The 24,392-nt window shown below is 55.2% G+C and overlaps 4 protein-coding genes across 5 annotated transcripts; 1 reads left to right on the top strand and 3 right to left on the bottom strand.

The window, feature by feature from the left end:
* Nucleotides 1-1,449: 1,449 nt before the first annotated feature.
* On the bottom strand, nt 1,450-4,448 carry LOC136022107 (uncharacterized). Its single transcript, XM_065695038.1, has 5 exons — nt 4,444-4,448; nt 3,165-3,319; nt 2,942-3,063; nt 2,702-2,776; nt 1,450-2,522 (listed from the first exon to the last, which is right to left on the bottom strand). The coding sequence occupies exons 1-5, from the start codon at nt 4,446-4,448 to the stop codon at nt 1,722-1,724; spliced, it is 1,158 nt and encodes a 385-aa protein (XP_065551110.1). The 3' UTR covers nt 1,450-1,721.
* An 8,192-nt stretch (nt 4,449-12,640) lies between these two features.
* Nucleotides 12,641-22,100, bottom strand: LOC136021954 (vitamin K epoxide reductase complex subunit 1-like). Of its 2 annotated transcripts, XM_065694685.1 has the most exons (2): nt 22,089-22,100; nt 12,641-13,123 (listed from the first exon to the last, which is right to left on the bottom strand). In XM_065694685.1, exons 1-2 carry the CDS (start codon nt 22,098-22,100, stop codon nt 12,674-12,676), a joined length of 462 nt encoding a protein of 153 aa, XP_065550757.1. In that variant the 3' UTR covers nt 12,641-12,673. The 2 variants fall into 2 exon arrangements, with proteins under 2 accessions (XP_065550757.1, XP_065550758.1); XM_065694686.1 differs by lacking the exon at nt 22,089-22,100 and having other exon boundaries at nt 12,641-13,124.
* Nucleotides 17,482-19,260, bottom strand: LOC136022094 (uncharacterized). The gene is made up of 4 exons (XM_065695026.1): nt 19,194-19,260; nt 18,971-19,092; nt 18,745-18,805; nt 17,482-18,551 (listed from the first exon to the last, which is right to left on the bottom strand). Exons 1-4 carry the CDS (start codon nt 19,258-19,260, stop codon nt 17,752-17,754), a joined length of 1,050 nt encoding a protein of 349 aa, XP_065551098.1. The 3' UTR covers nt 17,482-17,751.
* A 485-nt stretch (nt 22,101-22,585) lies between the features above and the next one.
* Nucleotides 22,586-23,460, top strand: LOC136021915 (C-C motif chemokine 3-like). Its single transcript, XM_065694617.1, has 3 exons — nt 22,586-22,768; nt 22,993-23,101; nt 23,226-23,460. The coding sequence occupies exons 1-3, from the start codon at nt 22,696-22,698 to the stop codon at nt 23,311-23,313; spliced, it is 270 nt and encodes an 89-aa protein (XP_065550689.1). The 5' UTR covers nt 22,586-22,695; the 3' UTR covers nt 23,314-23,460.
* The last annotated feature ends 932 nt before the right edge of the window (nt 23,461-24,392 follow it).

Below are 24,392 nucleotides of genomic sequence, written 5' to 3'. Positions count from 1 at the left end.
CAAAAGCTGCTGCCCACGTTCTCCCCTGCCCCAAGCGCAGAGCAGAGGTGCTGCTTGCAGCTCAACCCCGTGCTGCTGCTGGGCCCACTTCCCGTGCCAGGCAAGGAGCAAGGCTCCTCGTTGGGTGCTCTGCCAGCGCCAGAGCTGGGGCAGCACTCTGCTCAGAAACCCTCCCAGTGCGGGAGGGATGGGCAGCCGCAGGGTGACAAAGGAAGGGGTGCCCTGTTGGGACACCTGCCATGCACATGCCCCCCTGCCCCCAGGGCTGGTGGCCCCTTTGACATGGCTGTCCGGAGCCCAGCAGCACCTGCTTGCGTCTGCGGGCTGGCGAAACTTCAGCTCATCCCGCTGCATCTCCAGCTCCTTCAGTGCCTTCTTCAGCTCCTGCTGCTTCTCCTGGCGCCCTCTGAGGTACTGTTCGAGTGCCGCCAGGGACTTCTGCTGTGCCAGGAGCCTGCCGGGGACGTCCTGGCCGGGGGAGAGCACATGGACTCAGCCCAGGCCACTCCTGCAGGGTACAGGATCTGGGCCGCGGTCCTGGGGAGGTTTCTGCCCCAGGAACCACAGGAACCGCTGCAAGTTCGTGTCGTGGAGCACAGCAGTTCCGTCCCTGCCTGCACAAGAGGGGCCCTGGGGGGCTCTGGGGACAGAGGAGGGCAGATAACCCTGCAATGGACCAAGGTGAGCAGACAAGGCTCAGCTCCCTGGGGCTGGAGCAGCCCCAGCTTCTACCAGAGATGGGTTTTCAGCTCACCCAGAGGCAGGAGCACTGCACCGCAGCCTTGGCCTTCTCCATCTTCTCCGTCAGCCAGGCGTCACGCTCCAGCCGGGACTTGGTGGCCTCCGGTTTGGCAGCTGGGGTGGAAAGGTTGTGGCAGGGAAGGATGCCTGCGGCTGCGCCCGCATCCCCCCCCTGCACCCTGACAGGCACTCACCCACCAGCGGGTCCTGCTCGGGCAGGCTCAGCAAGTCCCTGGCGACGTCATGCCTGGCTTGCTGCAAGGATGTTCATCGTCACCGCTGAGCTGCTGGCACCCTGGGGGAGCTGGCCCTGCAGCCCCTCGCCCACGGGAGGCTGGGCACCGATGCCCGCCCTGTGCCTGCAACCCTGCCTGGGCCAGGTCCCCCAAGCTCACCGCTTTCAGAAGCCTTTCTTCTGCTTCCTTGAGCCAGCGTCTGTCTACGCGCTCTTTCCGAGCAGCCAGGGTGCGGGCCCTGAGCTCTCTCTCGGCACGGAACTGGGCTTCCATCCTGGCCTTGTGCTCCTGGAGCAGAGCAGAGCAGAGCAGAAAAGAAGTGGCTCCCAAAGCTACAATGGACCTCTGTGGGCTTCTAACATGGGCACGGCCAGCACCAAAAATGCCACCCCCTACCCCGAGTAAACAGCCCCGGAAGGAAACTGAGCAAGGACAGCTAGAGAATGGAGAATGCCACCTTCCCCACGGCCAGTGCTTCAGGCAGCTGTCCCCAGCGCAGGGCAGCCTGGCCCGAGAGCCACACACGGGAGGGTGCTGTGGGGAGGCCAAGCTCAGTCTTGCTTTTCCTCGAAGGAAGACTCAGCAGCCTGGGCACCTGGTGCCACCTGTGGGCTCTGCAGGGCAGGAAAGCACCCTGAGGTGCGCTGGACCGTCTCACCTTGGCTACACGAGCAGCTCTGAGACCATGCGAGGCCCTGAGCTCCATGTCTTCCACCTCCCCGTGCTGCAGCTCGGCCGTCTCACTCAGCACGTCCAGGTGCAGAGGCAGGTGGGCCAGCTCCTGGGACACGGGGAGCCACAGCCCACTGAGTCCCAGGGGTGCCCTGTGCTGGGACAGAAGATGGGGGGGAGCAGGAGGAGCTCCTGCAGGAGGGTGTCCCACCAGCACAGCCCCTTGGGCACTTCAGGGCCTTTGCAGGGGGAGCGGCTGAGAGCACGGCGCAGTGAGGATGAGCTCACCTTCCTCAGGGCATCCCGCACCGCCACGTACAGGGCAGTCACCTTCTGCCCAGCGTGGACTTTTGTCTGCGTCTTCTCAATGCTGCTCTCCAGCGTCCGAACCACCTGGGGCAGAGATGGTTGGGGACAAGGGGTGAGCCCATGTGCTGAGACCGGCGCCCACCCAGGGCTGCAGGCTTGACTGAACCCCCCCACGGGTGCTGCCACCCCAGCAAGGGGCCCTGGGACCTGTGCCTGGTGCTGCTTCTCGTCCATCCGCACATCCTGCAGCTGCTGCAGCCGCCTCTGCAGCTGCTCCTTGGCCCGGCTCCGCTGCTTCACCTGGTACAGCAGCATGTTGCACGTGTTCACCCGGCCATAGATTTCGGCCCGCAGCTTCTCCTGGGCCACCTGCGTGGGATGTGAGCATTTGCCAGGCTGGAGGCAGGGCTCGCTGGGCACCCACGGGAGAAGGGGTCCTGCCCGCACAACTCTTTGCCAAGGCAGAGCTGGTGATGCTGGCACCTGCTCGCTCCCTTGGCGGGACAGGAGCTCTGCTGCGGCAAAGGTCCCGCTCAGGGAGCTAACGGAGGACACTGATGGGTCCTGCAGTGCAAAGGGTTCCACGGGACCACTCATGGACACCCCGTGTCTCACTGCACCAGCCCTGTGGGGCTGTCCTGGGGCTGGCACCAGGTCCCTGTTCCCTACAACCCGTCCTTCTGAGCATCCCCTGAACCCCAGCCCGCTGCGAGCAGCCTGCACCCGCTGGACTCTGCTATTACCTCCACCGTCTTACTGGCCAAAGCAATGCCCAAGGGCTGCTCCGCTGCGCAAGCCTCAGAGAGGGTGAGCTCATGCTGTGGGCAAAGAAGGGCAGAGAGCACATCAGTGCCAGGCTGGGGACGGTCCCAGCCTCCTGCTGCCCTGCACTTCCTGCTCCCGGAGAGGACCAGTGGAGAAGCTGGCTCTGCAGCTCCGGCAGAGCCACAGTCACGGAGGCAGCAAATGGGACCTGCTGGTACCTTCCGCACACGGCCCAGGACACGGGTATCCTCCTGCACCGCCTCTCGCAGCTGGGGCAGCAGCTCCCGGTTCTCATTGAACTTTTCTTCCTCTGGCTTGGAGTAAAACGTCCTCGCTAGCCCTGCAGGACATTGAGGAGCTGTTGGTACCGTGCAGGACGATGCGGGGACCAAAAGCCCCCGACTTGGCCCAGTCCATAATGCAAAGCCAACGGGGCAGCACCTTGCAGGGCTATGCTGGCCCGCATCTCACGGATGCGCTTGCTGAGGTTTGGCTTCTGGCCCAGCATGATGCTGCTCCTGCTGCCTTGGCTCTCCAGCCCCACTGCGTACGTAGCAGCCACTGCAGCTCTACTGCCCGCTGCAACGCTCACGGAGCTGTGGCCAAGCCAATGGAGCCTTGCGACCTATGTGGTCATAATTGTCACAGGGCTGTAACCACAACACGGAGCTGAGCTCCCTGCGCCCTGGCAACTGTTGCCGGGCTGTAACCACAGCAACGGAGCAAGAGCAGCCTGCTGCTGCCCGGACATGTCCCTTTGGAAATGTCAGTTAAGTGGTCAGCAAACAGCCGCGCAGCGAGTTACGCTCCTGTTGACACGGGCAAGAACCCACCAGCTCTCCATACTGGTGTTTATTTTGACGCTCACCGTGTGCTCTTGCTCACCTACAAACGGGACAAGAAATGCAAGCACATGCAGCTGTTTGTTGGTCAATAGCACCAAGTTCCCGCCACCAGAGAGCTGCAGAAAAAGACTTTTAAGGAAACGGCCTTCCCAGCACCAAGCTCGTACATCAGCTGAGATCAAGTTTCCGTAACGCGGGACCTTTAGCCTGAAAACAGAAATACGGGATTGCCAAATACCCTCTGAGGACGTCACTCAGCATCTCCTGTGCAGATTTATAAATGGCGGGCTAGTGCTAATAGCCAGTGACAAGCTAAATACCAACGTGATCATCTCCAGTGCTTCATCAAGCCTGCATGAAGAGATGGCCTAACAGTCGCCAACCGCAATCGCTTATCGCTTATGCAAACATAGCAGATGTTGCCTAAAGATAGCTGTAAGATGTTCCAGGAAATGGCAGAGATAAGACGAACAAAGGACATAGGAGTAGAGGGGTCAACAATGGGACAAAAGAGGAAGACTTCTCACTTCGGCCTCAACGACCATCAGGAGGCAGAAAACGACCCCCTAACAACAGCTGAAGCATGCGCAGAGTACCTCCACTACTTCATGAACACGGAAGTAAAGATGTATAAAAAGGGACTGTTTGAACTGCTCAGCACGGCAGTTGGCGGAGCGCAGACTCCCCTGTCGTCCAGCGCTGTCTTTGCTCATATTCTACTTGCTATAATTAATAAAATTCCAATTGGATTATGATCCGTTGTGGTCTCAATTTATAACTATTTCTGGTGCCGTGACTCGGATAAGGAACGGTGGGCTTTGGTCCTCCGGGGAGGCGCCCCGCGGCGTTTCGTGGCCCCGCGACCAACAGCTTACCTCATCCTTACCGACGAACCTAAATGCTAGAATATGAGCAAAGAAGGAACCGGTAAAATCCCATAAAAATTCTGTGCACGGGAGTCCGGACGAAGACGCAGGACGCGTAAGTATATTGCGAAACTTTCCGCAGAGCGAAATAGTTCGCGGCGGAGGACTGCAGAGTGAAATTGTTCACGGCAGAGATTGTTCGCGGGTTTACCGTTCGGGCGGGATTGGGTTTCCTGGAATATAACGAATGAGAGGTTCGATATACTGAACCAAGCGAGTGTGGACCCTTAAGTACTGCGGTTCCCAACTCCCGCGAGGGACTGGGCCAGGAACAAGGGGGAGCGAGTGAGTGCGTGTTCGGAGATGTTCCAGAAGATGGGGGCGAAGGGCAGCAAGCCTTCGACTCCCATGGGATGGGTACCCATTGTACCTAAGAATACCCCTCTGGCATATATCTTAGACAATTGGAGATGTCTCCCTGGAACCTTAGGGAAAGATAAGCAAAAAATGATAGAATATTGTACTAAGATATGGGGAGGGAAGAAGATTTTTAAAAATGTTTTTTGGCCAATCTATGGGTCAGAAGAAGATTGGGTAAGACAGCAATTAAACCTCTGGGTTAATAATAAAAAACCCCTTAACCCTGAGGAGAGTCAATATGCGGAAGTGTGGCTAAAAAGACCGGGAGCTAGACTTTACCCGCTGAATGAGATAAAAAAAAACTAAACAAAAGAAAAAGAAGGTATAATATGAAGTGGGGACAGATACTAAATATGTATAGGCGTAAGGGAATAAATGTAAAGGAAAAACGACCCTGGGTGTGCATACTTTGGAGGAACGATCCCCATGCACCTCAGCGCTGAATAAAGCATACCTACTTTACAACTTTAACGAGTTGTGGAGTCAATCCGCGTATCAATATGGCGAGCCATCCAGGAGGCCTCTGTTCGGCTGCAGGATCGGGTGAGGAGCGGATATCCTAAGCCCCACCCCAGGCCGCTTGCCTGGAGGAGCTCCGCTTCTCATCCACTCACTGCGGGGACAGACAGCGACCTGCGCCGGCTGCGGAGAGGCGGTGTGCTTGGAATTTAGGTACTTTGGGGGGCCTGTAGGGCGTACGCGTGGCCGGGGCTGCTGGTAAGGCGTGCAGAGACGTCTGGCGCACAGCGGAGTTCCCCGTGGCAGGTAGGGCTTTGTCCTGGGTTGAGCAGCAGCAGTCAGTTTTCTCCTTCTTAGGAGCTAGTACAGTGCTGTGTTTTGATCTTTTGGCCTGGGAACAGTGCTGATAACGCCGATGTTTTTAGTTGCTGCTCAAATGTTTGGTCTGGCCAAGGACTTTCTGAGTCTCATGCTGTGCCAGGGAGGAGGGGAGGCCGGGAGGAAGCAGAGACAGGACACCTGACCCAAACTGACCAAAGAGGTATTCCATACCACAGCATGTCATGCCCAGGATGTAACTTAGAAGGACCCGGAAGGGGTAGAGGGACTGCAGGGTTGGAGGAGGTATCGGTCGGTGCTCGGCTGGGGGGAGTGGGGCGAGTTATTGGTCGGCTGGTGTTGAGGTGTTGTATTCTTTCCTCTTGTTATTTCTTTTATCATTATTATTATTGGTGGTAGCAGTAATGATTTGTGTTAAACCTTAGTTACTAAACTGTTCTTATCTCAACCCGTGGGAGTTGCATTCTTTTCAATTCTCCTCTCCGTCCCTCCAGAAGCGGGGGGAGGGCAAGAAGGGGGGGAGTGAGCAAAAGAGGTTTGTGGTTGGGTTTAAACCACGACAGTTCTTTTTGGCGCCCAACGTGGGGCACGAAGGGTTGAGATAACGACGGAGATGATCAGATTAATAGTCGTCACAGTGCTGGTTTATTGGCTCTCAAAGTTGTTTCTCTTGCTCTCAGCGCTTCAGAATGTAGTACATTACATAGAGCCGGTATTCCCTGTGTTCGTGTTTATCAAGTGTGGGGCTTGGGCTAAGGTTTTTGTTTCACTGTACTTTATGGCAATGGCTTGTAATACGGTTGGGCTCCAGCAGCAGGGAGAGATGGACGTGGCCGTGGACTTGTACCAGGCCGTCCCGCTGCTCTTCACCGCCCTGGCCCTTGTCCTCGCCTCTGTCTTCGTGAGGCTGCGGGGAGCCGAGGGGGAGCGGCCCCGGGAGCCGGCGGCGGCCGAAGCGGCCCGGGAGAGCGGCCCCGGGGACCAGGCGGCGGCGGGAGCGGGGCCCGAGCCCGGGAGGAAGGCGGCTGCCGAGCAGCGGGAGGAGGCGGCGAAGGAGCCGAGCCCCGCGGAGGAGCCGAGCCTCGCGGAGGAGCCGAGCCTCGTGGCGGCCGAGAGCGTCCCCCGGCAGCCGCCCGCCGAGCCGCAGGAGGATGCAGGAGCCCAGGCAGCATTTCCCAGCACGGCAGAGGAGGAAGAGCTGCACCCAGGGAAAGAGAAGCCGGTGGTGGGAGAGCCGGCAAGCACAGCAGCTGCACCAGCCCCAGGGACAAGCACAGCAGCGTCATTGGAGAGTTCTGAAGGGTTCGAATGGCCTGTGGGTACCCTTGGGACCTGCCTGCTGATTGTGATGGGGATCAGCATGCTGGCACACACACACAGTGTGTTCTACCCACGACCATTTTGTCTGATCTCAGAAGTTAAGCAGAGTCAGGTTTGCTTCTTGTCTGGGGTTAGACAACAATATGGGAGGACCAAGAGATCTTCCCCAAGGCTGAACAGCCGTGAGTGGCAGGGTGTGTGGGACAGTATGAGCGAGTATCTGGTCCACTGGGCCCCTCCAGTGCTTTGGAAGCATCGGAGATGGAAGGCAGCTCTATGGAGTCCCCAGCAACGAGCTGCAGAAACTGCTGAAGGGGACAGTGAATTATTCGAGCCTGGTGAGCCATGACACTTCAGGCCATCAGGGCAGAGATGCAACATAGAGATGGACTCATGATCGAGGGGTGGACTTAGCAATGGACACTATTGCCCAGGTGATTCACGAGTGTGTACACTGCACACAGCCTCTCCTGCTCTGAGAGACTTTAACAAGAGATGGAGCCTGACATCATGGACCAGATGGACTCAGCAGCTTTATAGGTCCATGCACTAAGAAATGATCTTTTTCTCTGTGTGTATGTAGATGTATATATATATGTAAGAGTGATGGCATATTGAAGATGTGGGATCTGAGCATGACGTGAATGGTATGGAATAAGGGGTGGATAATGTCCTGGGTTGAGCAGCAGCAGTCAGTTTTTTCCTTCTTAGGAGCTAGTACAGTGCTGTGTTTTGATCTTTTGGCCTGGGAACAGTGCTGATAACGCCGATGTTTTTAGTTGCTGCTCAAATGTTTGGTCTGGCCAAGGACTTTCTGAGTCTCATGCTGTGCCAGGGAGGAGGGGAGGCCGGGAGGAAGCAGAGACAGGACACCTGACCCAAACTGACCAAAGAGGTATTCCATACCACAGCACGTCATGCCCAGGATGTAACTTAGAAGGACCAGGAAGGGGTAGAGGGACTGCAGGGTTGGAGGAGGTATCGGTCGGTGCTCGGCTGGGGGGAGTGGGGCGAGTTATTGGTCGGCTGGTGTTGAGGTGTTGTATTCTTTCCTCTTGTTATTTCTTTTATCATTATTATTATTGGTGGTAGCAGTAGTGATTTGTGTTATACCTTATTTACTAAACTGTTCTTATCTCAACCTGTGGGAGTTGCATTCTTTTCGATTCTCCTCTCCGTCCCTCCAGAAGCAGGGGGAGGGCAAGAAGGGGGGGAGTGAGCAAAAGAGGTTTGTGGTTGGGTTTAAACCACGACAGGCTTGCAAGCTGGGGGCCCGTCGACCGATAGCGCGGCTGCAAGCGATCCTGGAGGCGGATCGGGCGAGCCCGGGTTTTCGCTGCATCCCAAGTTTTGGGAGCCAGGGCGGACCTGCTAATGACCGTGTAGGAAGCAGGAGAAGGGCAAGCGGAACCATAGCGTGAGTGTGTGGGATCCCATGTGTTTCTGTGTGACTGAGACGTAGCGTAGCTACGAAGCGAGTGTGGAGTCCTAATCCGCGGTTCCGTGTCTCCGCGAGGGGAGCGGCCGGAGACGGACGAAGCGTTTATGTTTTTCTGTCCTGTGTCTTGTCTGTGTATAACCATCAAGCAGCTCAGAAAGCGGGGGAAGGTCCGACTACCCCTCCCGCAGTGGATAACTTTACGAAATACAAGGGCAAGGGAATTTCCTATATGCCCTGTGAGAGTATGTGCCTTGTAGGAGTGCAACTGTATGTGACGGGTGGCATTTCACGTGGACTCAGGACACCGGTGGGGCAGATACTGCTCGGGGTGTCTTACAAAACACTGCCAGGTAGAAAATTATAATTATCTAATCGGTGACCAGAAATAAAAGATTACTTTGTGGAGAAAAAACACAAAATCCTGGCGGACTTCCGGGAAGTTAGAATGGAAAACTGAGAAAGGGTTTATAAAAGGTATCAAAGAAAATTTGAGAAGATGTGGTTACAAAGGAAAAAAAAAATAAAATGAGAATACAACAATTAATGTCTCTCTTTTTGGGACAATCAACGGGGGATATCAGGAAAACCTTCGTAACCTGACATATGAGTGCATAATAAGTTTTGAACAGTGGAACCTGTTGTGGATACTAGGGCAGTGTAAATTTTGCTGGAACTGAAACTATGTTCTAATGACAGGGGAGTTGATCTGCAGAACCCAGAGATACTATCTTACTGAATCCCCTGAGAATATCATAAAACTTGTGTGTAGGTGCTCTCATATTTTAAGTGCATTTGCAGAGCACTGGGAAAGAGAAGCTATAGAGATTTGTAAGAGATTGTTTGAAATGGGAGCCGGTCAAAACAAGGGAATTGTGAAGAAAAGCCCATTGGGTTACATTTTGGCACATTGGAAAGAACTGGGAGGTTCTTCTGGGGGCTCGGTAAAGTCGTGCTACAGCCACGGCTGCGCTGGTTGCTTTAAAACTGGTGGAGGACGAATGTCGGACAGAAGTGGGGGAGTAACCTCCTCTTCTGTGGAACCGGATCGGTGTGAGTGCTATGAGGAGTTTGGACGCTGGGAGTGAGACTACCCTAGTGGGAGTGCCATGGGGTGGCTCGGGTGACTGAATTGGAACTAGGCTGACGGGACCAGGGGAATCTTCCCTAGCAGATCCACTGGCTATAATGGAATTTTTGGTTGATACAGGTGCAGTGGATTCAGTTTTAAACAAAGCTTTAATACCTTTGGGGATGATTATATGATGATAAAAGGGGCGACTGGCCAAGGTGAAAAGGCTTATTTTTGTAAACTACTAAAATAACAATTGGGAAAACAATGGGGCATCCGTAAGTTTTTGTATATGCCTAACTCCGCAAAAGCTCTTTTGGGGAGAGATTTGTTAGAACACTTGGGAGCAACCATTACTTTCAAAGGAGGCGAGATCACTTTAAAAGTAAAGGACCAACAGTATATAGAGATGTTAAAAGCTTAATTTTGATCACTAATCATGTCGAGGGAGAAGTCAGATTGAAGATATATTGGATCAGGTATTCCCAGGGATATGGGCTACAAACATACCTGGAAGAGCTCCTAAAAGAATACCAGGTACAAACGGGGAACGTGCATTCAATTTCTAAACTTTCTTGCACAAAAGGGCCTACGGGTATCACAAGAAAAGTTACAATTTGTGGAGGAAAAAGTGAAATATTTGGGACATTATTTGTTTAATGGCCAGAAAATATTGGAGCCAGTCGCATTAAAGGCCCAGTGACGAGACCCCACTGGAAAGTAATCAGTACTCCAGGGGACACCAAGAAAATCCTGAAAAGATAATGTAATGATAGAGACTTTATTTAATTATTTTGCCGCATTATCTTTTGGTATAAAGTGTGTATTGCTGTTTATATTTGCTATAATTATTTCTCCTCTTTTCTATTATATATGGAAACGTACAAAGTGTGTTGAAGGAAATTGCTAAACTTATGCAACCACACAAGAGTGAATATAGAAGATATGCTGATGTAAATAATGTATGTACTCTAGATATACGAATTAGGTGTAATAATTTGAATTGCAATTGTTATCCATTTGCTTGTTTTAGGTGTAAGGTATGTCAGGATAAATGGTGGACACACTGTGAATGTGGATGCCCTCCAATAGGAGTTTGCACACAGTGTTGGAAAATCCAAAGAACTCTCACTGCGTGGAAATTAAAACAATTAGAGTCTAAACCAAGAAATTATTTGGGAATCCCATGAGTGGTGGGAGATTTTTGCCAACGGAATAAACCCTCAATATTATTGTTACCACTCCAATGAACCAGTCCCCTTTATAGCCGAAATTTTGATTATAAAGTGTAGAAGGGAAGTACTAACTGTATCTTGCTTTGCCCCATTAGTTAAGGCTGCAAAGTGGGAAGCCTATGTAAACAGGCAGAAAGCCCGAAACAGCTGTTCTCCTGAAGAATTCCCTTGCTGCCGAGAAGATGGTACACCCCGTGGCTCGAAGCAACCGAGTCGACGGGCGAGGCAGAGGAGGAATAAACTGTGGAGAAAAGAACCAGAACAATGGGATGCAAAACCAGCAATGGCCGAACTTCCCCAGGACTGGTAAAAATATACTTAAATTGGCAAAATTGACAGACACCCTTTTTCCTGGTATACCGTTAGTTTTGTTATTGATAATAACCCAAGCAAATGGAAACCCGCATGAACCATTAAAGTGGGAATTAATATCCTGGGAAACTTCCAAAGTGATAACCACTTTCACTGGGACGGGACAACCTGAATTCCCTGTACAACCTTTATGTAGAACTCCGGAAAAGGTTAGATCAACGTAAGAAAGATCGTGAGGCGGGCAGGTCATGGTATGAAAATTGGTTTAATATTTCACCTTGGCTAACCACTTTGTTGTCTGCTTTAGCAGGACCGCTTATTATGTTGGTTTTGGGACTTATATTTGGGCCTTGTATATTACGCTATATTTTACACTTTATTAGAGAACGGTTTGACATAGCAAAACTGCTTATTTTAACTACGAGATCTGGGGTAAAATATAAGAGTGTATCTATGGATGAGGATGAAGATTGTTGTGAATGTGTCATGCCACGTAAAAAAATATACCTGTGATTGTAAGGAATTACCTTGTGAGTGTTATGATAAATGTTGGGAGTGTGGAACAAGGTTGGCTTACAATTCTGAAAATGAAAGCAGCATCTAATAAACAATAATAGGATAAAAGAAAAAGGGGGGATTGTAAGAAACTATGAATTAGGATATTGTTTATTAAGATTTATGTTAAGCCCAATGTAAAGGTTAGGCAATAAAAAGTATGAAATTGCTTACTCAAACAGTCACCGGACACAGCTTACATAGACTAACAGTTGCCAACCGCAATCGCTTATCGCTTATGCAAACATAGCAGATGTTGCCTAAAGATAGCTGTAAGATGTTCCATGTGAGAAACTATAGACTAGTGTATTGTTTATTAAGATATATGTTAAGCCAAATGTAAAGGAACTGACAGAGATAAAACACAGCTGGCCAAGATAAGATAGCCGCAAGATGTCCCAGGAACTGGCAGAGCTAAGACTAACAACTCCCTGCAAAGACATATGGATGAAGGATCAAAGGAGGAAGACTTCTCACCAGGAGGCAGGAAACTACCCCCTAACAACCACTGAAGCATGCGCAGAGTACTTCCACTATTTCATGAACAACGAAGTAAAGATGTATAAAAAGGGGCTGTTTGAAATACTTAACACGGCAGTTGGCGGAGCGCAGACTCCCCTGTCGTCCAGCGCTGTCTTTGCTCATATTCTACTTGCTACAATTAATAAAATTTTAATGGGATTATGATCCGTTGTGGTCTCAATTTATAACATAATTTATTTTGGGTATTTTCCCCCCCTTTTTTAGCAGCAATAAGCTTTCCCACTGAAGAAGGCTGCAGTCCAAGTGCTCTCCTGTGTGCCCGGGGCTGGACACTCTTTTTCATGCAAGTCTGATGGCCTTCCCTCCCCACATCTCCCCCTTCTTTGTTTTGTGTATCCCCTATCAACACCTGCTTAAGGGCTCGATTAAGAATCATAGAATCATAGAATCACGGAATAGTTAGGGCTGGAAAGGACCTCAAGATCATCCAGTTCCAACCCCCCCGCCATAGGCAGGGACACCTCACACTAAACCATCCCACCCAAGGCTTCAAAATAATTTTTTTTCCCCCGTTGCTGTGATTGCTGGCCCCGTTTTGGGCTGAATTCAGTGGGTTTGGGGGCGCTGGCGCCAGCGGCGCAGGTTGAGGCGCAGCAGGAGCAGGTTGAGGCCGTAGGTGCTGAGGCAGACGGGGCAGAGGTCGTGCAGGGCGAAGGCCAAGATGGCCGCCAGCCACAGCGACGCCAGCGCCGACGCCAGCAGCACCGCAGAGGCCCCGCGGCCACGCACGGGCCCCAGAACCCCTTGCAGGAGGCAGAACACGACCCCCACGGCCCCACTGGGGACGCTGGCGGCGCTGTCCCGGCCCAGCAGTGGCTCCACCAGCCCCAGGCCATGCCCCCACCGGGACGCGATCACGCGCGTGCACGACACCGCCTCGGCCAGGTCCCAGCGTGCGCAGTACCCGGGGCCCTGCGCGCGCGCCCGCTCCACATGGAGCGCGTACAGGGAGAGCGCCGCCCCGGGCACGCACAGCGCCGCGCGCGCCGCCATCGCCTACGTGACCGTTGTACCTTGTGGGGGATGTACAGGAATGTTCATGGTTATGGTGAATGTTCCTGGCCATACACTGATGAGAGAGGAGAAACCAAGGAATAATCCCTCTTACTCAACCGCTTTGTTTCCTAAGGGTGCTTTGGTGAACTGCTGGGAACCCCTCTGTTGCTTAAAGAGTGCTTTGATTAACTGCTTGAATGCTTTAAGGGGGCTATGTAACTAAGAGATACGTACATCCCGTTACAGGATAAGTAACCAGAGAGCGAATGGAATTTACGGGGCTAAGATGGTGGTTAATTGCATGGGAAAGACATCTCCCCGTGAATGTACTACCAAGACGGTCAGCAAGGTCTTCACCGGAGAATGGCCCCAGCAACGAGAACAGAATAATGGAAAGGGGCCACGTCGGCATCCAGGCACAGAAGAAGGGATTGGCTGAGACCCCGGGCCAAGAAGTGTAAGAGACTAGACCCCAAAGACCCCGGTGTGTGTCTCTGGTGCGGCGGAGACTCCCCGGCGCACCCAGCGCTGATTGCTTATTGCCTCTCGATAGTAATCAGTTGTAATAAAATAATAGAATCAGATCACGGCTAAGACGAAATCTTTGTAACAGTCTCTACCACCTGCAATTGGTGGTAGAACTCCTGCAGGCACTGCGAGAAGCCCCTGGCCCTGCCAGCTTCACACACGGTGAAGACGGTCTGCAGGAATTTCGTCTCGGCATCCTGCTGGGCAGCCTCCTTGACGCCAGTGGATGAAGAATTGCACTGCGCGTCACTTTTGTTTTCTGCCCCCCTCCCCTTCCTCCGTGCTCCTCTCGGATCTCCGAGAGCCATTCCTCATGGATGCCGCTGTCCACCCCACTGTGGTGGGGACAGTGTGCCCAGGTGGGGGCCAGACCCACTGCTCCTCAGTCCCTCAGCCCAGTGGAGCGGCGGTCCTCTCACACAGGCCTCCTTGCTGCCTCAGCACCCCAGGGCTCCCATTCTGCCTGCCGCCAGTGCCCACATTGCACCCTAGGTTTTCCTTGGTTCCCTTCCACGTAAAGGGATGGAGTTTTAGGGGGCTAAGAAAGGGCAGGTTGGCATGTCGGTGGGGCCTATCTGGTGCTCACCACGTGTAGGTGATGCTTCTGTAGAGAAGAGAAGACGGCCTGTGAGCTATGGGCAGGGCTGAGGTTCCCGTGCTGGAGCCAAAGGCATGGCGTAGTGCCCTCTGTGCCAGCCCGTCGGGGTCCGGGAAGTGTGCAGAGGGCCCAGGAAGGTGTTGGACCCACGGCAGCAAGGGGGAGAAAGCCAGCCTGCCCCCAGCTGTGCTCTGCCCAAGAAAGATGGCCCCAGCCCAGCCCATTGCCACCACTGTGGGGAGAGGGGCAGGGGATGTGGCTGCCTGCAAAGCCAGCTCAGCTCCCCTCCACCTTTGAGCCACATGTTCCGCGGACAGAAGTGACTTGCGACCTCCTCTTTCGGCTCTAACACGAGCTTTGGAGGAATGAAAAGCATCTCCTCTATTAAACCAAGGGGAAAGTGTACAAGGGGTGGTCTGGGGCGTCCCCAGCTCTCGGGGAGCGAGCGCTACTTCCTCTTGCTTTTCTTCTTGCTTTCGATCAGCCGCAGCCCTTGCTTCTTGATGTCTTCTCTGCTGAGGACAAGGCCGCTCTGGTTGTCCCCAAAATCAGAATCGTCTGCAGGAGAGAGCGCAGAGGAGCGGGCTGGGGAGGGACTGCGGGGCTGCCTCTGCTGTGCCTGTGTCCCCAGGAGGAGCCGGCACAGTTTGGAGGGCGGCTGGCATCTGCTGCCCAGTGATTTTGAAGACGACGAGGGTCTCCCCGCTTGCCCCACAGCATCCCTCCTAGCTCCTGCGGTGGTTCTGCGCTCCCCAGCCCACCGCCTGCCTTCGCTCTCCCACATCCACACATAAAAGCAGCCCCATGCTCAAAGCCCTGGAGACAGCCGAGGTCAGCCCCAGCGCCCGGAGCAACTCCTGGGTTGGGCTCTGCTGGGACACTGGGAGGTGGGCAAGGACGCCCAGAAATGCCTGGGGCAGTTGCTGTGGGATGTGTCCCCTTTCCTACCTTGGACCCTCATGCACACGTCCTCCAAGGAAACCTTCTGGTTCTGCGGCTCGTTCAGGAGGGTTTTCTCCAGCAGCTGCCTGACCTTCACAAAAGTCTGTGAAAGAGACGCTGTGTTCACAGCTGAAGGGGAGGCGGGTGTTCCAGCCAAAGGGGTGCCCAAGCTCCATGTGCCCCTGGTAGGGAACAGCCCACAGAGCCCAGGGCCACCGGGGCCTGAGCTGCTCCGTGGCTCCTCCCTCGAGCACCTCCATCCTCCAGCTGGGAGGATGGCTTGGGCTGGGCCACCCGGGAAAGCCTGTGTGGGTCCCCAGAGAGCGCAGCAGGGATGGAGCCCCCGGGCACCTCATCGTCCTCGCTGTGGCTGCAGGGGGGCAGGTGAGCCACCCGCTGCACCAGGTACTGCAGCTTCTGCTCACACTGCTGGAGCTTCTCGTGCGCTCCCACGGCCTTGACAGAATGCTCCTGGAGTCAGAGAGAGAACAGCCTCGGTGGGGAAAGCGAGCCCCTCGGGGTGATGGCTGCTGCACCGAGCGTCACCACACGGAGCCGTTGCAGCAGCGAGCAGAGCCTGGGCTGTGCTCAGCCCGGCCCTGTGCGGGTACCTGGCCAGGCACGGTGATGCCCCGCAGACGGCCCCAGAGGCTGTCGAGTCCGTTTGCAAAGTCCAGCAGCGTCTCCTGGCTCCTCAGCAGCTGCGCTCGCCTCTCTGCCAGCCGAGCCTCCTCCCACTGCAGCCTCGTCCTCAGCTCCTCCTCCAGCCCCCTGGAGCCAAGCACGGTCACATCCATCCAAGTGCACAGGGCTGCAGACGCCCCAGAGCTCTTGCAAAAGCTGCTGCCCACGTTCTCCCCTGCCCCAAGCGCAGAGCAGAGGTGCTGCCTGCAGCTCAACCCCGTGCTGCTGCTGGGCCCACTTCCCGTGCCAGGCAAGGAGCAAGGCTCCTCGTTGGGTGCTCTGCCAGCGCCAGAGCTGGGGCAGCACTCTGCTCAGAAACCCTCCCAGTGCGGGAGGGGTGGGCAGCCGCAGGGTGACAAAGGAAGGGGTGCCCTGTTGGGACACCTGCCATGCACATGCCCCCCTGCCCCCAGGGCTGGTGGCCCCTTTGGCATGGCTGTCCGGAGCCCAGCAGCACCTGCTTGCGTCTGCGGGCTGGCGAAACTTCAGCTCATCCCGCTGCATCTCCAGCTCCTTCAGTGCCTTCTTCAGCTCCTGCTGCTTCTCCTGGCGCCCTCTGAGGTACTGTTCGAGTGCCGCCAGGGACTTCTGCTGTGCCAGGAGCCTGCCGGGGACGTCCTGGCCGGGGGAGAGCACATGGACTCAGCCCAGGCCACTCCTGCAGGGTACAGGATCTGGGCCGCGGTCCTGGGGAGGTTTCTGCCCCAGGAACCACAGGAACCGCTGCAAGTTCGTGTCGTGGAGCACAGCAGTTCCGTCCCTGCCTGCACAAGAGGGGCCCTGGGGGGCTCTGGGGACAGAGGAGGGCAGATAACCCTGCAATGGACCAAGGTGAGCAGACAAGGCTCAGCTCCCTGGGGCTGGAGCAGCCCCAGCTTCTACCAGAGATGGGTTTTCAGCTCACCCAGAGGCAGGAGCACTGCACCGCAGCCTTGGCCTTCTCCATCTTCTCCGTCAGCCAGGCGTCACGCTCCAGCCGGGACTTGGTGGCCTCCGGTTTGGCAGCTGGGGTGGAAAGGTTGTGGCAGGGAAGGATGCCTGCGGCTGCGCCCGCATCCCCCCCCTGCACCCTGACAGGCACTCACCCACCAGCGGGTCCTGCTCGGGCAGGCTCAGCAAGTCCCTGGCGACGTCATGCCTGGCTTGCTGCAAGGATGTTCATCGTCACCGCTGAGCTGCTGGCACCCTGGGGGAGCTGGCCCTGCAGCCCCTCGCCCATGGGAGGCTGGGCACCGATGCCCGCCCTGTGCCTGCAACCCTGCCTGGGCCAGGTCCCCCCAGCTCACCGCTTTCAGAAGCCTTTCTTCTGCTTCCTTGAGCCAGCGTCTGTCTACGCGCTCTTTCCGAGCAGCCAGGGTGCGGGCCCTGAGCTCTCTCTCGGCACGGAACTGGGCTTCCATCCTGGCCTTGTGCTCCTGGAGCAGAGCAGAGCAGAGCAGAGCAGAAAAGAAGTGGCTCCCAAAGCTACAATGGACCTCTGTGGGCTTCTAACATGGGCACGGCCAGCACCAAAAATGCCACCCCCTACCCTGAGTAAACAGCCCCGGAAGGAAACTGAGCAAGGACAGCTAGAGAATGGAGAATGCCACCTTCCCCATGGCCAGTGCTTCAGGCAGCTGTCCCCAGCGCAGGGCAGCCTGGCCCGAGAGCCACACACGGGAGGGTGCTGTGGGGAGGCCAAGCTCAGTCTTGCTTTTCCTCGAAGGAAGACTCAGCAGCCTGGGCACCTGGTGCCACCTGTGGGCTCTGCAGGGCAGGAAAGCACCCTGAGGTGCGCTGGACCGTCTCACCTTGGCTACACGAGCAGCTCTGAGACCATGCGAGGCCCTGAGCTCCATGTCTTCCACCTCCCCGTGCTGCAGCTCGGCCGTCTCACTCAGCACGTCCAGGTGCAGAGGCAGGTGGGCCAGCTCCTGGGACACGGGGAGCCACAGCCCACTGAGTCCCAGGGGTGCCCTGTGCTGGGACAGAAGATGGGGGGGAGCAGGAGGAGCTCCTGCAGGAGGGTGTCCCACCAGCACAGCCCCTTGGGCACTTCAGGGCCTTTGCAGGGGGAGCGGCTGAGAGCACGGCGCAGTGAGGATGAGCTCACCTTCCTCAGGGCATCCCGCACCGCCACGTACAGGGCAGTCACCTTCTGCCCAGCGTGGACTTTTGTCTGCGTCTTCTCAATGCTGCTCTCCAGCGTCCGAACCACCTGGGGCAGAGATGGTTGGGGACAAGGGGTGAGCCCATGTGCTGAGACCGGCGCCCACCCAGGGCTGCAGGCTTGACTGAACCCCCCCACGGGTGCTGCCACCCCAGCAAGGGGCCCTGGGACCTGTGCCTGGTGCTGCTTCTCGTCCATCCGCACATCCTGCAGCTGCTGCAGCCGCCTCTGCAGCTGCTCCTTGGCCCGGCTCCGCTGCTTCACCTGGTACAGCAGCATGTTGCACGTGTTCACCCGGCCATAGATTTCGGCCCGCAGCTTCTCCTGGGCCACCTGCGTGGGATGTGAGCATTTGCCAGGCTGGAGGCAGGGCTCGCTGGGCACCCACGGGAGAAGGGGTCCTGCCCGCACAACTCTTTGCCAAGGCAGAGCTGGTGATGCTGGCACCTGCTCGCTCCCTTGGCGGGACAGGAGCTCTGCTGCGGCAAAGGTCCCGCTCAGGGAGCTAACGGAGACACTGATGGGTCCTGCAGTGCAAAGGGTTCCACGGGACCACTCATGGACACCCCGTGTCTCACTGCACCAGCCCTGTGGGGCTGTCCTGGTGCTGGCACCAGGTCCCTGTTCCCTACAACCCGTCCTTCTGAGCATCCCCTGAACCCCAGCCCGCTGCGAGCAGCCTGCGCCCGCTGGACTCCGCTATTACCTCCACCGTCTTACTGGCCAAAGCAATGCCCAAGGGCTGCTCCGCTGCGCAAGCCTCAGAGAGGGTGAGCTCATGCTGTGGGCAAAGAAGGGCAGAGAGCACATCAGTGCCAGGCTGGGGACGGTCCCAGCCTCCTGCTGCCCTGCACTTCCTGCTCCCGGAGAGGCCCAGTGGAGAAGCTGGCTCTGCAGCTCCGGCAGAGCCACAGTCACGGAGGCAGCAAATGGGACCTGCTGGTACCTTCCGCACACGGCCCAGGACACGGGTATCCTCCTGCACCGCCTCTCGCAGCTGGGGCAGCAGCTCCCGGTTCTCATTGAACTTTTCTTCCTCTGGCTTGGAGTAAAACGTCCTCGCTAGCCCTGCAGGACATTGAGGAGCTGTTGGTACCGTGCAGGACGATGCGGGGACCAAAAGCCCCCGACTTGGCCCAGTCCATAATGCAAAGCCAACGGGGCAGCACCTTGCAGGGCTATGCTGGCCCGCATCTCACGGATGCGCTTGCTGAGGTTTGGCTTCTGGCCCAGCATGATGCTGCTCCTGCTGCCTTGGCTCTCCAGCCCCACTGCATACGTAGCAGCCACTGCAGCTCTACTGCCCGCTGCAACGCTCACGGAGCTGTGGCCAAGCCAATGGAGCCTTGCGACCTATGTGGTCATAATTGTCGCAGGGCTGTAACCACAACACGGAGCTGAGCTCCCTGCGCCCTGGCAACTGTTGCCGGGCTGTAACCACAGCAACGGAGCAAGAGCAGCCTGCTGCTGCCCAGACATGTCCCTTTGGAAATGTCAGTTAAGTGGTCAGCAAACAGCCGCGCAGCGAGTTACGCTCCTGTTGACACGGGCAAGAACCCACCGGCTCTCCATACTGGTGTTTATTTTGACGCTCACCGTATGCTCTTGCTCACCTACAAACGGGACAAGAAACGCAAGCACATGCAGCTGTTTGTTGGTCAATAGCATCAAGTTCCCGCCACCAGAGAGCTGCAGAAGAAGACTTTTAAGGAAACGGCCTTCCCAGCACCAAGCTCGTACATCAGCTGAGATCAAGTTTCCGTAACGCGGGACCTTTAGCCTGAAAACAAAGAAATACGGGATTGCCAAATACCCTCTGAGGCCGTCACTCAGCATCTCCTGTGCAGATTTATAAATGGCGGGCTAGTGCTAATAGCCAGTGACAAGCTAAATACCAACGTGATCATCTCCAGTGCCTCATCAAGCCTGCATGAAGAGATGGCCATTTGAAGGACAAGCAGGGAAGGGTTTGTACACGCAAGGAATCTCCCCAGTCTGGCCATGCATGTTTTTACCATGTTTTGGACCAGAAACTCTTACCCTGATGTGGGCTTTCAGAGAAGCTTGTGACTGTAGGGATGACCCAGAGCTGAGCTTCTCCCTCTCTCCCTGATCTATTCTAGCACGTTTGTGCAGCCTTGCCTGGAAACTGCAGCTGCTCAAAGCAGAGGCAAAGTGCAGAAAAACAAGTAAAATAGATAAAATCACTGCTAATAGCACGAACAAGTACTGTTCAACCCCACAGGTGTGGTTCAAGAGTGGGAGCAAGGACCCGCAAGTGCAGTGCTGGAAAGTGGCCCCTGAGCCATGCCCTGAGCTTCCCGGCTCTTCTTCACTTGGTCTCCTTCACTGCTCTCTGCACTGGAAGAACGAGGACGTGGTGGGCACCGTGCTGCAGGAGCAGGGTTCAGGCTTCAGGTGTGTCTGGCATGCTCACCATCTCCCCTTAACCCAGACCCACAAACTCCCTATTGTCTGCCCACCTGTGCCCAGACAGAGTTTCGTACTCTCCAGCCTATCCCTAACATAAATAGCAACTCCCCCTCCCCGTCTGCCGGGCCTGTCTTTTCTAAAGAGCCTGTAACCTTCCATTCCAGCACTCCAGTCATAGGAGCCATCCCACCATGTTTCTGTGATGCCTATTATATCATACCCCCGGAGACGTGCACACATCTCTAATTCCTCTTGTTGGTTCCCCATGCTACGGGCGTTTGTATAGAGGCATCTGAGCCAAGCTCCAAATGAAGCCGGCTCGTTGGCTGCAGCGGCTGGAATATCTCTACGTTGCTCCAAGCATTTAGGATAGGTGCTGGCAACTGACTGGGTGTGTTGGGATGGAATGATGCCCCCCTCCCCCAACACATCTAGTTTAAAGCCTCCTTGCCCAGTCTGGCAAGCCTTCTACCAAAACAGCTGTTTCCCTGCTTTATCGGAGCAGCTTCACCAGCCCCCAGTAGACCTGGCCTACAAACTTGGGTCCAGGGTTCGAGACACCCAAACCCCTGCTATGGAACCACTCGTCCAACCATTTATTGACCTGGCCAACCCTCCTGGCTTTTTTAGGGTCCTCCCCTGTCTCCTGGAGGATTGACCAAAAGACAATCTGAGCTCCAGAGCCCCTAACCACCTCTCCCAGGGCTCTGCAGTCCTTCTTTATGTTACAGCGGCAAGCGCTGTAGGGCCTGCGGGCTGAGAGGAGGCAAAAGGGGCTGGTGCTTTCCCACCCCTGGCACAAGGGATGGGGGGGTCCCCCTGGGACTCTCTTCTTGCTCCCTTCTGCTACTGTTGGAAAGAGCAGAATTTTGTATGATAAAACAATTGTATAAAATAGTAAAAATTATTATGTTTGAGAAATTTATAAATTAATATTGAGGTTTTGTATATTAGAAAATGCTGTGACTTCGTGGTTTTGTATCACAGCGGTTCTAATGTTGCAATATATCACAGCTGTCTTGTACCCAATGCTACAAAAACATAGCATAACTAAATATGGTAAAAGGAGTATAAAAGGATTTAGAAAAGTATGTACTGGAGACTATACCCAAGTGGAACCTGTGTATAAGATAGCTGGAAGAGCATACCAGAAAGAAGATAAGAGGGTGCTAACGTTTGGAATATACTCAAGTGGGGGAAAGGTGAAAAGGACAACCTGAGGAAGACTTCTTACTTCATCTGAGGAAGACTCTTACTTCATCGGAACGACCACCAGACGACCACCAGAGGGGGCCGCGCAAGCGCAGAAGAGGCTGATGTCGTAATAGATGGATATGGCAATCCCTTATGCATATGTATTAGTTAAATGTTGTAACCTATGATGAATATGTATTAACTGTGAAACTTTTAGGATATAAATTGTGGACGCGATGTGACGAGGTTGAAGCCAGATTTGGGCGAGTGCCCCTGGTTTCCCAGCGCTGCAATAAAGCACCTCATATAACCATTCCGGTGGTTATGTGTTTAATCTTACGCTAACACTACAAGGGGTCCCCTCTCACATCCCTGCCAGTGCTGCTTTGCTCCAGTGTACGAACCAACTGCCTCCCTGCCCATGGAGGGCTTATTACTGATCTCCCCATCCTGGGTGTCGGGTCTGAAGCTAACGCTGTATCCCTGCTGTGAGCAGGGGAGCAGGGTGAGAAGGGCTGTTTGTGCCAAAACTGGGGCTAAGCTGGGAGCTTTCTCCTGGCAGTGGTTTTCTGCCAGCAATAGCAGCAGAGCCTGGCGGTGTCCATCCACAGAGCAGCTCCTCAGCCCCCCAGCACAGCGATGCTGCAAAGCAAATCCCTGCCTGGAGCTCGCTGCCTGCTTGGGACTGCCACTGGGGCTCTGGCCATGGAGCTTTGTGCCCCAGCCTGGCTCATGGCTGCTGGGGGATCCTTGCGGCAGTGGCAGCGTTGGTGCTGGGGGGTTTGGGGCACCCAAAGAGAATCTGAAAGTTGCAGCCCCATGGCCAGCGCTTCCCTCTCTGCGGCTTCCTTCTGCAGCTCAGCAAATCCGCGTGCTCTGACAGGATTTCCCTGCTAGCATGGACTCTTTTTCTCTCCTTGAAAACCTGCGCCCGCCCCGCGGCCGGGGATAAAAGCAGGGCATGGCCACAGGGCCGAGCATTGTGCAGAGCCCTGCAGAGCCCAGCTCCAGCCCTGCACGCAGATCCCTCAGCTCCACAGCACCATGAAGGTCTCCGCAGCCGCTCTGGTCGCTCTCCTCCTCGTGGCCGCCCGCGCCCCACCTGAGGCCCATCTCGGTGAGTCCGGCAGCACTGCATCCTCCCTGGGGCTCACTGTGCCATTGCTCCATAGGAGCTGCCGGGGCAGACTGAGAGCTCCATCCCCATCAGCAGGGGGAGGCCTAGGACCAGGAGGCCAATGCTGGCACCAAGGGAACAGGACACAAGAGGGGAGACAGCAAATCCCCCGGGAACCCCTGTGCCTGGGGTCTCACCAGGGCTCTCCGTCTCTGCCCTCACAGATGCTGTCCCCACCACGTGCTGCTTCACCTACCACCAGCGCCCCATCCCGCGGCGCCTCATCACCTCTGCCTATATCACCAGCAGCAGCTGCAGCCAGCCGGGAGTGATGTGAGTACCACTGGGGGCTAAGGGGGCGATGGCTGGGGCAGAGGGATGGGGACACGGCTGGGGCCCTATTGCAGGCAGCCCGCTGCCCCGGCCGAGCACTCTAACGTGGGACTTGTCCTGGCAGCATGGTCACCAAGAAGGAGCTGTGCACAGACCCCCGGGCGGGCTGGGTGCAGGCACAGGTGCAGCACTTCCAGAGCCTGAAGAACTGATCCTTCCCCACTGCCACCCCTGATGCCCCTGGTGCTTCCCCAGACCCGGGTACGCAGGAGAGCACTTGGATGGCAGCCTTCTTCAATGGGAAAGCTTATTCTATTTAACTTATTTAAACAAAGTATTTTCTGCTAAAAAAGGGGGGAAAAAACCCAAAATAAATTATATAAAAACCCGATTAACTTGGACAGTATTACCTCAAAGGTTTAAAAACAGTCCAAGGAGTTTTCAAAGTCAGTTAGCACTGGCACTAGGATCATGGAAACCACCCACTCAGACGGGGACTCTGTTACAATATGTGGATGACCTGTTAATTGCCACAGAAACAAAGGAAGAATGTGTCCAGTGAATGGTGGGATTATTGAATTTTCTGGGACTGAACGGTTATTGGGTATCCAGACAAAAGGCACAAGTAACCCAAACCCCAGTGTCCTACCCAGGGTATGAAATAACAGGAGAACACAGAGTACCTGGAACTGCTAGAAAAGAAGCCATTTGTCAAACTCCACGACCGTCGACCATCAAGGAGCTCTGGACGTTCCGGGGAAGGACTGGGTGATGCAGACTTTGGATGCATGGTTATGGTGTTCTGGTAAGACCACTATATGAGCTGTTAAAAGAAACCCCTCTCTCTTTGCAATGGACTGATGCAGCAGAGGGCTTTAGAAATTTAAAAGGCAGAGCTAATGAGAACTGTTGGTTGGTATTCTAGGATCACCTACTGCCAGCGCAGGAGCGTTGCATCCCAACTAGAAGGAAGTGCAGCAAGAGGGCCAGGAGACCTCCTTGGATGGACAAGGAGCTGCTGAGGAAAATTCAAAGGGAAAAAGAGGCTTATAAAAGGTGGAAGCAAGGTCAGGCGGCCTGGGAAGAATGCAGGGATGTTGTCCGGGAAGCTAGGGACCAGGTTAGGAAAGCTAAGGCCCAGTTAGAATTAAACTTGGCTAGGGATGTTAAGGATAACAGGAAGGGATTCTATAGGTATGTAGCGAATAAAAGACAGACCAGGGACAACGCAGGCCTTCTCCGGAAGCTGTCGGGAGAGCAGGCTACCGTGGGTTTGGAGAAGGCTGAGGTT

This window comes from Lathamus discolor, chromosome 14 (genome assembly GCF_037157495.1).
Source record: "Lathamus discolor isolate bLatDis1 chromosome 14, bLatDis1.hap1, whole genome shotgun sequence".
Classification (NCBI taxonomy): domain Eukaryota; kingdom Metazoa; phylum Chordata; class Aves; order Psittaciformes; family Psittacidae; genus Lathamus; species Lathamus discolor.
Note: the sequence above shows the minus strand (reverse complement) of the source record. Positions and strands in the feature narration are given on the sequence as shown.

Bases quoted from the DNA above. Each gene is read 5' to 3' on its own strand.
- LOC136022107 (XM_065695038.1), bottom strand. The intron at 3,064-3,164 runs GTGCTGCCCCGT...AATGTCCTGCAG, and splicing joins GGCCAGCATAGCCCTGCAAG to GGCTAGCGAGGACGTTTTAC. The intron at 2,523-2,701 runs GTAATAGCAGAG...TTTGCACTGCAG, and splicing joins TGGCCAGTAAGACGGTGGAG to GACCCATCAGTGTCCTCCGT.
- LOC136022094 (XM_065695026.1), bottom strand. From the start codon at position 19,260: ATGCTGGGCCAGAAGCCAAACCTCAGCAAGCGCATCCGTGAGATGCGG. The intron at 18,806-18,970 runs GTACCAGCAGGT...CTTTGCCCACAG, and splicing joins TCCTGGGCCGTGTGCGGAAG to CATGAGCTCACCCTCTCTGA. The intron at 18,552-18,744 runs GTAAGACGGTGG...TTTGCACTGCAG, and splicing joins CTTGGGCATTGCTTTGGCCA to GACCCATCAGTGTCTCCGTT.
- LOC136021915 (XM_065694617.1), top strand. From the start codon at position 22,696: ATGAAGGTCTCCGCAGCCGCTCTGGTCGCTCTCCTCCTCGTGGCCGCC. The intron at 22,769-22,992 runs GTGAGTCCGGCA...CTGCCCTCACAG, and splicing joins CCCACCTGAGGCCCATCTCG to ATGCTGTCCCCACCACGTGC. The intron at 23,102-23,225 runs GTGAGTACCACT...TTGTCCTGGCAG, and splicing joins TGCAGCCAGCCGGGAGTGAT to CATGGTCACCAAGAAGGAGC.